The sequence below is a fragment of the Oncorhynchus clarkii genome, chromosome 17, assembly GCF_045791955.1.
Source record: "Oncorhynchus clarkii lewisi isolate Uvic-CL-2024 chromosome 17, UVic_Ocla_1.0, whole genome shotgun sequence".
In the NCBI taxonomy this organism is placed as follows: domain Eukaryota; kingdom Metazoa; phylum Chordata; class Actinopteri; order Salmoniformes; family Salmonidae; genus Oncorhynchus; species Oncorhynchus clarkii.
This window is the reverse complement of record NC_092163.1, coordinates 10,449,205-10,461,847: the sequence shown is the minus strand read 5'-3', so window position 1 is coordinate 10,461,847 and position 12,643 is coordinate 10,449,205. Positions and strand designations below refer to the sequence as shown.

The window sequence follows — 12,643 nt, the reverse complement described above, 5'->3', positions numbered from 1 at the left end:
CAACTGTGAAGGCCCGGTGGGGCTCCGCGTAGGCAGCAAAACGGGTCCGGATAGGTGACTGCAGCCCAGGAGTGATTGATGGAACTCTTCAGCTGGCTAGCTCCGGAACAATTGATGTTAGCTCCGGAATCGACGAAAGCCGATAGTCACACGGATAGCAGCTAGCTAGCTGTGAGATCCAGGTATGGATGTCCAGAGCCAGCGGCCGAAATCCGGTATGTTCCGTTCCGAGCCGCGCTGCGCTGCACCGCGCCGTACAAAACTGGCGATAGATTCTCGAGCCAAAGGACAGCCGATGACCACAAACCGTGGTTAGCTGAGTACTAACGATTAGCCAGTAAATAAGCTAACTAGATTCTGAACCAGCTTCAGAGTAGCTTGTGGACCAGCTTCTGGCTAGCTCCCGGCTAGCTTCTGGCTAATTTCTGGCTAGCCTCTCGGAGGATTACAGATCTGAGGTAAATAATACTTTTGTATATAAATATAAATTGGTGAAGCGGATTGCAGGAGAGTGTTCTGAAGATGAGTTTTTGGAAAATTAAAAATGTATGTGAAAAAAAAGTTGTAAATATATCTATATATTTATATACACGACAGGACGAGGACAAAAATACGTCTGAACTGCTATGCCATCTTGGGATGTATATAAAATAAAATAAAAAGTAGCATAGTAAAATAACAGGAGGCTGTGGGTACCGGTATGGAGTCAATGTGTGGGGGTACAGGTTAGTTGAGGTCATTTGTTGGTGTAGGTAGGGGTAAAGGGGAACAACAGTTCTGTTTTTTTCCTCCCCAAAGTAGCAGGGAGAAACGTGGATAAACGTCTAATTCTCTAATGAGAGAGAATTACGTTGTTAATGTTGTAAATGACTATTGTAGCTGGAAACGGCTGATTTTTAATGGAATATCTACAGAGGTGTATAGAGGCCCATTATCAGCAACCATCACTCCTGTGTTCCAATGGCACAACATTACAACATTAACCATGTCTACACTGTATTTCTGAGCACTGATGTTATTTTAATGGACAAAGGACATTTCTAAGTGACCCCAAACTTTTGAACGGTTTTGGTCGGCCAACATATGTTTTATGACTGCATATCACCGGGAAGAGTTTTGGTTGGCCAACATATGTTTTATGACTGCATATCACCGGGAAGAGTTTTGGTTGGCCAACATATGTTTTATGAGCGCAACAATACCCACTAAAATTACGTGAAATCAAGCTTATTAAACAGTATTGCCATTGATTAAAAAATAAATATATATTCACATATATGTATATAAATGTTCCCTGGCAGAGAGCCCAAAGAGGACCATTACTTGGAGTAAATCCTGAACGGTTTCAAAATGACGACCTGTTGAATATCCTCGTCTGCAGCCAAGAAAGGTATTATAGAGCATTGGTTAAATGAGGACATTCATACTACGGAAGAGTGGAGTGGTAGACTGAAAGAACTGTATTTAATGGAAAAGATCACCCATAACATAAAACCGGCTTGGGGGAGAGAAAGCTGTTCCTAGATAAGTTACTACACTACCATTCAAAAGTTTGGGATAATTTAGAAATGTCCTTGCTTTTGAAAGAAAAGCAAAAAAAAATGTCCATTAAAATAACATCAAATTGATCAGAAATACAGTGTAGACATTGTTAATTATAGAACATTGGTTAAATGAGGACATTCATACTACGGAAGAGTGGAGTGGTAGACTGAAAGAACTGTATTTAATGGAAAAGATCACCCATAACATAAAACTACAGACAGATTTAGTCTACTTAAAAAGAATTGGAACCGCTCGTTGTAAATAATATTGTGTAGACACGACTCAGTCTCAAAGCAACCAAACAGATGATAATTGTATATATATATATATATTATTTTATTGTTTAATTATTATGACTTTAGTTTCTTAGTACTAAAGTTATCTTGTTTATTGTATAGCCTATTTGCTGGTATCTCAGACGACCAGAACCTTAATAATAATCATCACACTTACGTCACAGACAATAATTCTACTAGTTGACTGAACGGACACATAGCAGGATACTGAAACTCAGTCCGCAGTGGTCGGGAATGCGTTTTGGGGCTGGACACAAAGCAGGATACTGAAACTCAGTCCGCAATGGTCGGGAATGCGTTTTGGGGCTGGACACAAAGCAGGATACTGAAACTCAGTCCGCAGTGGTCGGGAATGCGTTTTGGGGCTGGACACATAGCAGGATACTGAAACTCAGTCCGCAATGGTCGGGAATGCGTTTTGGGGCTGGACACAAAGCAGGATACTGACATTGTCTGCTCAGAAAAATCGACAACAGTATATATAGCAATACAAACACCATTTATAAAACGGGATTAAATAAATACAACATTACGATATATTCATAACGTTCAATAATGCAGAAAATATATATATATATATATAGGCTATCGTGTTTAAAATATTGTCTTTTCTCTCGAATTAAGCCACAAAAAACGCACGAAATCTGCTGAAATACAATATGTACATGCACGAATTGAATGTGAGATTGTGTTGTCAAATTGGCCTGAACCGGTTTTAAGTGTCCATTTACAATTGATTTACAATCAATTTACAGAATAATAGCAAACCACTCAAGTCAATGGGGCACACATCAATTCACGGGAGACGGCCAGGGTTGGGTCACTAACCTTGATTTACAGAATAATGATGATTAATGGCCCATTTCAGGGACCGAGACTCATATTGTCATTGGGGCCTAAACAACAATGGTTTGAGGATTGTCCATCTGTGGAGCATTCTAGAAGGACTGGGCTGATCCAGAAAGCTGGTTGTGTGTCTTGTGCTGCACTACTTAGTTTGTTCATTTGGGAGTAAAATATTGCCTGTTGACAACATTGAAACGGCGTCTGTTTCTTTACATCAGTGTTTCCCAACTCCAGTCCCCCAACAGCACATATTGTTGTTGAAGCCCCGGACAAACTCAGCTGATTCAACTCATTGAGGGCTTGATGATTAGCTGCCATAGTCTACAAAACTAGTCAGCCTGTTCCAAACGATTTCTAAGCTAAATATCCACTCCTAAACCATCTTACAATTGTCCGCATACAGTATGTTAGAGACGCTAAAGGAAGTCGCCAACACAACAGCCTGAACAGTCTCTTCAGCGCGTCTCTAGCTCCGGTCCCACCCATCTCGCAACAACAAGTATCCTCAGGCCTGGGGTAGTGTACCAACGGCCTGGTTGAAAAAGTACCCACCTAATACTTGAGTAAAAGTAAAGATACCTTAATATAAAATGACTCAAGTATAAGTGAATGTCACCCGGTAAAATACCACTTGAGTAAAAGTCTAATAGTATATGGTTTAAAATATACTTAAGTATCTAAAGTAAATGCTAAAATATACTTAGGTATCAAAAGAAAAGCAAACCAGGTGGCACCTTTTTGTTGTTCTTTATTAATTCACAGAAAGCCAGGAACACACTACAAGCATGTCGCTACAGTCGCATTAACATCTGCTACCCAATTGTATGTGACAAATAAAATTTGATTTGACACTCCAATACTCAGACATCATTTACAAACGAAGCTTGTGTTTAGTGAGTCGGCCAGATCAGATGCAGTAGGGATGTTCTCTTGATAAGTGTGTGAATTACACAATTGTCGTGTCCCGATAAGCATAAAACATCTGAATAATAGTTTTGGGTATCGGGGAAAATCTACGGAGTAAAATATACATCATTTTCTTTAGGAATGTAGTGAAGTAAAAGTAAAAACCGTCATTTAATTAGGGATGTCAATTAAGAACAAATTCGTATTTACAATGACGGCCAAACCCGGACGACGCTGTGCGATACCCTGTCTGTAGTGACGCCTCAAACACTGAGTTGCAGTGCCTTTAGACCGCTGCGCCATTCTGATGCCCAAGTAAAGGACAGATACCCCAAAAACTACTTAAGAAGTAATTTCAAGTACTTCACTAAAGTACTTTACACCAATGGTGGACAATGGTGCATGGTGGCGGCTTGGGCCCCGGTGACCCCGCAGAGAGGGCAAAGACTTAGCTGCAGGTACCGGCACATCATGTCCCCATCTTGGTTCTTGATGCTGTGGGACAGAAACACCGACTCAGGCTGCCCGTTGTATTTGCAGAAGCTGCAGAACTTGCGCTCGGGTGATGGCATCTCCTCCGGCGTGTTTCTCCCACTCTGGTACCAGGTGCGCTCGGGTGATGGCACCTCCTCCGGCGTGTTTATCCCACTCTGGTACCAGGTGCGCTCGGGTGATGGCACCTCCTCCGGCGTGTTTCTCCCACTCTGGTACCAGGTGCGCTCGGGTGATGGCACCTCCTCCGGCGTGTTTCTCCCACTCTGGTCCCAGGTGCGCTCGGGTGATGGCACCTCCTCCGGCGTGTTTCTCCCACTCTGGTCCCAGGTGCCAGCGGGGGATCTGGACGGTGCTGTAGGGGGCTCGGGACCCTTGGTGCTGCTCGGCGATAAAGGAGCGTCTTCATGCAAGAGGACGATTTCGGAATCCAGGGGTTCCATTTCGTGCCATAGGGGTGGTGTCGCCACGGGTGTTATCGGTGACAGCAAGGCTCGCGGCGGAAACTCCTCAAATTCCACCATGGTCGACCATATCCCGGAGTCATGACCCTCAACGGTTGACGGTTCTGGGGTGAACTTGCCTAACTGCATCTCACGCACTAGGTCAGCTAACTTCATGTAGTCACGCCACGGTTCGAAACTCTTGTTTTCGGACTCCATGTAAGGCGGTAGGTCTTGGAGTTGACAAATCATAGCGTTCATACTCCCACTTGTATTTTTTATAGCCCAACAGACTAGTGTCTGATAACGATCAGAATGTACCAGAATAAAGAACGCTGGGTCTGAACTTAACTGAAGGCAAATTTGACAACGTTCACCTTTTAACCTGTCCGTGTTTTGTTTACCAGCCAACCACATGGCGTTGTGCGGAGTCCGTGGAACGTGACAACAGCCAATCAAATGGTTTCAAACTGACAACCGCTGAATTGGTCAACTATTTGGGATACAATTTTACACCTCAACAATATTAAAAACGTCAAATATAACTGTTTAATCTATTCTAGGTCTAAATTGATAGGACTTATAATTCTTAGTTATAGGAAGCTGTTTGATAATAGCCTATTTTAATAAGAAAATATCAGTAAAATAACCGTTAAAATTCAAAACTGCTTTTTTTCTTTTTTAATATTTATTTGATTTCATCTTTATTTAACCAGATTGGCCAGTTGAGAACAAGTTCTCATTTACAACTGTGACCTGGCCAAGATAAAGCAAAGCAGTGCGACACAAACAACAACACAGAGTTACACATGGAATAAACAAACACACAGTCAATAACACAATAGAAAAAAGTCTATATACAGTGAACTTCCTTGCTGTTTACTATGCTTCGACGTCCTTGCTGTTCACTATGCTTCGACATCCTTGCTGTTCACTATGCTTCGACGTCCTTGCTGTTTACTATGCTTCGACATCCTTGCTGTTCACTATGCTTCGACATCCTTGCTGTTCACTATGCTTCGACATCCTTGCTGTTCACTATGCTTCGACGTCCTTGCTGTTTACTATGCTTCGACGTCCTTGCTGTTTACTATGCTTCGACGTCCTTGCTGTTTACTATGCTTCGACATCCTTGCTGTTCACTATGCTTCGACGTCCTTGCTGTTTACTACTGCCAAAACGATTTTATAACACATTGGAAATGACAAAGGAACAACAACTTAAACATACCATATAAAACATACAATGGAAACGACATAAACAGGCATCCTACTGAAATGACCAGTCCAGACGGGGACGGGAGTTGGGGTAATCGGGGTTTGGAGAGAGGGATGGGGAACGGAGGGGAATACCGGGATCAGAGGAATGGGGAGATGGAGGAATTTAGTTACAGTCAAATAAATACACACGCAACAATCTACACAAAAGTCCTTCTGTTATCATATAAGATCAACGATTCCCTCAATCACCAATGACGATTTTCCCTTTGGGGATGACTAATAAAGTTACGTTGAAATCAATCGAATTGAAGAAAGATGACAAAGAAGGAAGGATTTAAACAGTTTAGTAACTAGGTCTGCGTGATAAATGACACCACATTCCCATCCAAAGTATCAACCCAGATGTGAACTGAAAGTATGTGAAGTTATATGGGCCCAACGTTATAATAATAATGCAAGTCTGTATATCACATTTTATTTTTATTTACACATATTTAGCAGATGTTATTGTGGGTGTAGCGAAATGCTTGTGTTCCTAGCTCCAACAGTGCAGTAGTATCTAACTATTCACAACAATACACACAAATCTAAAAGTATGAAATTATGAAAATATAAATATTAGGCATTGACTTACATACAGTAGAATATAATTTTTAATTTGATTAATCTGGGCAAGTCAGTTAAGAACCAATTCTTATTTTCAATGACGGCCTAGGAACAGTGGAACTGCCTTGTTCAGGGGCAGAAACGACAGATTAGTACCTTGTCAGCTCTAACCACTAGGCTACGCTGTATAGTATATACATGAGATGAATAAAGCAGCATGAAAACATTATTAAAGTGATTAATGTTCCATTATTAAAGTGATTAATGTTCCATTATTAAAGTGATTCATGTTCCATTATTAAAGTGATTCATGTTCCATTATTAAAGTGATTAATGTTCCATTATTAAAGTGATTCATGTTCCATTATTAAAGTGATTCATGTTCCATTATTAAAGTGATTCATGTTCCATTATTAAAGTGATTAATGTTCCATTATTAAAGTGACTAGAGTTCCATTATTAAAGTGATTCATGTTCCATTATTAAAGTGATTCATGTTCCATTATTAAAGTGACTAGAGTTCCATTATTAAAGTGATTCATGTTCCATTATTAAAGTGATTAATGTTCCATTATTAAAGTGACTAGAGTTCCATTATTAAAGTGATTCATGTTCCATTATTAAAGTGATTCATGTTCCATTATTAAAGTGATTCATGTTCCATTATTAAAGTGACTAGAGTTCCATTATTAAAGTGATTCATGTTCCATTATTAAAGCGATTAATGTTCCATTATTAAAGTGACTGGTGTTCCATTATTAAAGTGATTCATGTTCCATTATTAAAGTGATTCATGTTCCATTATTAAAGTGACTAGTGTTCCATTATTAAAGTGACTAGTGTTCCATTATTAAAGTGACTAGTGTTCCATTATTAAAGTGACTAGTGTTCCATTATTAAAGTGATTCATGTTCCATTATTAAAGTGACTAGAGTTCCATTATTAAAGTGACTAGAGTTCCATTATTAAAGTGATTAATGTTCCATTATTAAAGTGACTAGAGTTCCATTATTAAAGTGATTCAGGTTCCATTATTAAAGTGACTAGAGTTCCATTATTAAAGTGACTAGTGTTCCATTATTAAAGTGACTAGTGTTCCATTATTAAAGTGATTCATGTTCCATTATAAAAGTGACTAGAGTTCCATTATTAAAGTGATTCAGGTTCCATTATTAAAGTGACTAGAGTTCCATTATTAAAGTGACTAGAGTTCCATTATTAAAGTGATTAATGTTCCATTATTAAAGTGATTCATGTTCCATTATTAAAGTGACTAGTGGTCCATTATTAAAGTGATTCATGTTCCATTATTAAAGTGATTCATGTTCCATTATTAAAGTGATTAATGTTCCATTATTAAAGTGTCTAGAGTTCCATTATTAAAGTGATTCATGTTCCATTATTAAAGTGATTCATGTTCCATTATTAAAGTGACTAGTGTTCCATTATTAAAGTGATTAATGTTCCATTATTAAAGTGATTCATGTTCCATTATTAAAGTGACTAGAGTTCCATTATTAAAGTGATTCATGTTCCATTATTAAAGTGACTAGTGGTCCATTATTAAAGTGACTAGAGTTCCATTATTAAAGTGATTCATGTTCCATTATTAAAGTGATTCATGTTCCATTATTAAAGTGATTCATGTTCCATTATTAAAGTGACTAGTGTTCCATTATTAAAGTGACTAGTGTTCCATTATTAAAGTGACTAGTGTTCCATTATTAAAGTGACTAGTGTTCCATTATTAAAGTGACTAGTGTTCCATTATTAAAGTGACTAGAGTTCCATTATTAAAGTGATTCAGGTTCCATTATTAAAGTGACTAGAGTTCCATTATTAAAGTGACTAGAGTTCCATTATTAAAGTGATTAATGTTCCATTATTAAAGTGACTAGAGTTCCATTATTAAAGTGATTCAGGTTCCATTATTAAAGTGACTAGAGTTCCATTATTAAAGTGACTAGTGTTCCATTATTAAAGTGACTAGTGTTCCATTATTAAAGTGATTCATGTTCCATTATTAAAGTGACTAGAGTTCCATTATTAAAGTGATTCAGGTTCCATTATTAAAGTGACTAGAGTTCCATTATTAAAGTGACTAGAGTTCCATTATTAAAGTGATTAATGTTCCATTATTAAAGTGATTCATGTTCCATTATTAAAGTGACTAGTGGTCCATTATTAAAGTGATTAATGTTCCATTATTAAAGTGATTCATGTTCCATTATTAAAGTGATTCATGTTCCATTATTAAAGTGATTCATGTTCTATTATTAAAGTGACTAGTGGTCCATTATTAAAGTGATTAATGTTCCATTATTAAAGTGACTAGAGTTCCATTATTAAAGTGATTCATGTTCCATTATTAAAGTGATTCATGTTCCATTATTAAAGTGACTAGTGTTCCATTATTAAAGTGATTAATGTTCCATTATTAAAGTGATTCATGTTCCATTATTAAAGTGACTAGAGTTCCATTATTAAAGTGATTCATGTTCCATTATTAAAGTGACTAGTGGTCCATTATTAAAGTGATTCATGTTCCATTATTAAAGTGACTAGAGTTCCATTATTAAAGTGATTAATGTTCCATTATTAAAGTGATTAATGTTCCATTATTAAAGTGATTAATGTTCCATTATTAAAGTGACTAGAGTTCCATTATTAAAGTGATTCATGTTCCATTATTAAAGTGATTCATGTTCCATTATTAAAGTGATTAATGTTCCATTATTAAAGTGATTAATGTTCCATTATTAAAGTGGCCAGTGATTCCATGTCTGTGTATATAGTGCAGCAGCCTCTAACGTGCAGTTGAATTGGCATAAAAAAGCTACCACCCGGTTTAAGAGTATAACTTAAGGGTTATTTTCTTCTCCTCTGCCTTTCCAAATGGTGAGGACATCAGTTTGGAACAGTATGTAGTTACTGTGTTTTGTAGAATGTGTTATGAAATAAATGATCACTAAGGTGAATCTTTGGTTATTGTACATCTCCTCATCTCAGTCGTGTCTCTATGAAACATGTGGCTTTAATAACTAACCAGTCTAAAGATTCCCAGCATAAAGATCACCTTTACCACTAAGACCTAAAGTCCACCTGTAGACAATGCCCTATATAGTGCACTACTTTAGACCACAGCCCTATATAGTGCACTACTTTAGACCATAGCCCTATATAGTGCACTACTTTAGACCACAGGCCTATATAGTGCACTACTTTAGACCACAACCCTATATAGTGCACTACTTTTCACCACAGCCCTATGGCCCATGATCAAAAGTAGGGCACTATTTATGAAATACAATGCCATTTGGGACACAAACATGATGTGCAGACAGGGACCTCCGCTTTGAGGATAACACAGTGCCACCAACGCGGCCGCTACCAAGGACTGTGTGCTCTCCTCCTCCGTGGCCGACTTTAGTAAGACATCTAAGCATGTTAACCCTCGACAAGCTGTCTGGAGTGTTTATGGACATATTCAATCTCTCCCTATCCCAGTCTGCTGTTCCCACTTGTTTCAAGTTGTCCACCATTGCTCCTGTACTCAAGAAAGCAAAGGTTATCTGAACTAAATTACTATCGGCCCATAGCACTCACTTTGCTTTGAAAGGCTAGTTAAGGATCATATCACCTCTACCTTACCTGACACCCTAGACCCACTTCATTTTGCATACCACCCCAATAGATCCACAGACGATGCAATCGCCATCACACTGCACACTGCCCTATCCCATCTGGACAAGAGAAATACCTATGTAAGAATGCTGTTCATTGACTATAGCTCAGCATTCAACACCATAGTACCCTCCAAGCTCATCATTAAGCTCGTGGCCCTGTGTCTGAACCCCGCCCTGAGAGCATCCTGTCGGGCTGTATCACCACCTGATTGGGCAAGTGCACTTCCCTCAACCACAAGGCTCTCCAGAGGGTAGTGTTGTCTGCCCAACACATCACCAAGGGGCAAACTACCTGCCCTCCAGGACACCTACAGCACCCGATGTCACAGGAGGGCCATAAAGATCATCAAGGACATCAACCACTGCCTGTTCACCCCGCAATCATCCAGAAGGCGAGGTCAGTACAGGTGCATCAAAGCTGGGACCGAGAGACTGAAAAACAGCTTCTATCTCAAGGCCATCAGACTGGTAAATAGCCATCACTAGTCGGCTCGCACCCGATTACGCAACCCTGCACCTTAGAGGCTGCTGCCCCATATACATAGACTTAGAATCACTGGCCACTTTAATAATGGACCACTAGTCACGTTAATAATGTTTACATGCTGCTTTACTCATCTCATATGTATATGCTGTATTCTATTCTACAGTATTTTTTGAAAATGTCACTCCCCTTTATTGTTCGATCTAATGTGTACATATTTCTTAATTACGTTATTTTACTTCAATTTGTGTGTTTTGCTGTGAATTGTTAGATACTACCGCACTGTTGGAGCTAGGAACACAAGCATTTCGCTACACCCACAATAACATCTGTAAAATATGTGTATGTGACCAATAAAATGTGATTTATTTGATATGCAGAACAAGGCAGAAAGTTATCTCCCCTGCAGCCGATTGTGTTGACGAGCTGGAACGCGCTCTGCATTACGTTGGGTTGAAAGTTGCCCATGTACAGCACTGATCTTGGGTCAGTTTTCCATTATTTTCTGGTCGGCTTGGGGAGAGAAAGCTGATCCTAGATAAGTTACTGCACTACCATTCAAAAGTTTAAGGTAATTTAGAAATGTCCTTGCTTTTGAAAGAAAAGCAAAAAAAATTGTCCATTAAAATAACATCAAATTGATCAGAAATACAGTGTAGACATGGTTAATTATAGAGCATTGGTTAAAGGAGGACATTCATACTACGGAAGAGTGGAGTGGTAGACTGAAAGAACTGTATTTAATGGAAAGGATCACCCATAACATAAAACTTGCAGACAGATTTAGTCTACTTAAAAAGGATTGGAACCGCTCGTTGTAAATAATATTGTGTAGACAGGACTCAGTCTCAAAGCAACCAAACAGATGATAATTGTATATATATATATATTATTTTATTGTTGAATTATTATGACTTTAGTTTCTTAGTACTAAAGTTATCTTGTTTATTGTATAGCCTATTTGCTGGTATCTCAGACGACCAGAACCTTAATAATAATCATCACACTTACGTCACAGACAATAATTCTACTAGTTGACTGAACGGACACATAGCAGGATACTGAAACTCAGTCCGCAATCGGGAATGTGTTTTGGGGCTGGACACACCGCGAACCAGCCCCTACTGTTGTCGATCGCACATACTAATGCCACGTTCACGTGCTATTGGAGTTATCGGAAATCCATAGTTCCGACTGGGATAACCCTCAAAATTGGAATTACAAGTGGGAAACAGAGAAAATGTTGTTGGCAATCTATTGGTTTATTAATTGTTCCAACTTGAAAATAACTTGAACACAATCATGTTGGACTTACGACTTCCAATTTTCTAGTGTCCCAGGAGAATATGAAGCCAGCATAATACAGCAGTCAAGTGCTAGTCGGTGCTAGGAAACGGACACTTCTGACTTTACAGAATAATTTACAGAATAATTTACAGAATAATAGCAAACCACTCAAGGCAATTGAGCACACATCAATTCACTGGAGACGGCCAGGGTTGGGTCACTAACCTTGATTTACAGAATAATGCTGATTAATGGCCCATATCAGGGCCCTAGACTCATATGGTGATTGGGGCCTAAACAACAATGGTTTGATGATTGTCCATCTGTGGAGCATTCTAGAAGAACTGGGCTGATCCAGAAAGCTGGTTGTGTGTCTTGTGCTGCCCTACTTAGTTTGTTCATTTGGGAGTAAAATATTGCCTGTTGACAACATTGAAACGGCGTCTGTTTCTTTACATCAGTGTTTCCCAACTCCAGTCCCCCCAACAGCACATATTGTTGTTGTAGCCCCGGACAAACTCAGCTGATTCAACTCATTGAGGGCTTGATGATTAACTGCCACCACATCATAGTCTACAAAACTAGTCAGCCTGTTCCAAACGATTTCTAAGCTAAATATCCACTCCTAAACCCTCTTACAATTGTCCGCATACAGTATGTTAGAGACGCTAAAGGAAGTCGCCAACACAACAGCCTGAACAGTCTCTTCAGCGCGTCTCTAGCTCCGGTCCCACCCATCTCGCAACAACAAGTATCCTCAGGCCTGGGGTAGTGTACCAACGGCCTGGACCAGAGTTAGGCTTCTCCGACTTGAACCAGTGGTGGAAAAAGT

The 12,643-nt window shown here is 39.1% G+C and overlaps 1 protein-coding gene across 1 annotated transcript; it reads right to left on the bottom strand.

Annotated features, from left to right (window-relative positions):
- Positions 1-3,970: 3,970 nt before the first annotated feature.
- Positions 3,971-4,747, bottom strand: LOC139370575 (nanos homolog 3-like). Its single transcript, XM_071110151.1, has 2 exons — positions 4,382-4,747; positions 3,971-4,168 (listed from the first exon to the last, which is right to left on the bottom strand). The coding sequence occupies exons 1-2, from the start codon at positions 4,745-4,747 to the stop codon at positions 3,971-3,973; spliced, it is 564 nt and encodes a 187-aa protein (XP_070966252.1).
- Positions 4,748-12,643: the final 7,896 nt, after the last annotated feature.

Excerpts from the sequence above, each read along its gene's own strand:
- LOC139370575 (XM_071110151.1), bottom strand. The coding sequence starts at position 4,747 with ATGGAGTCCGAAAACAAGAGTTTCGAACCGTGGCGTGACTACATGAAG. Across the intron at positions 4,169-4,381 it reads GGAGAAACACGCCGGAGGAG|GAGATGCCATCACCCGAGCG; the intron begins GTGCCATCACCC and ends AACACGCCGGAG.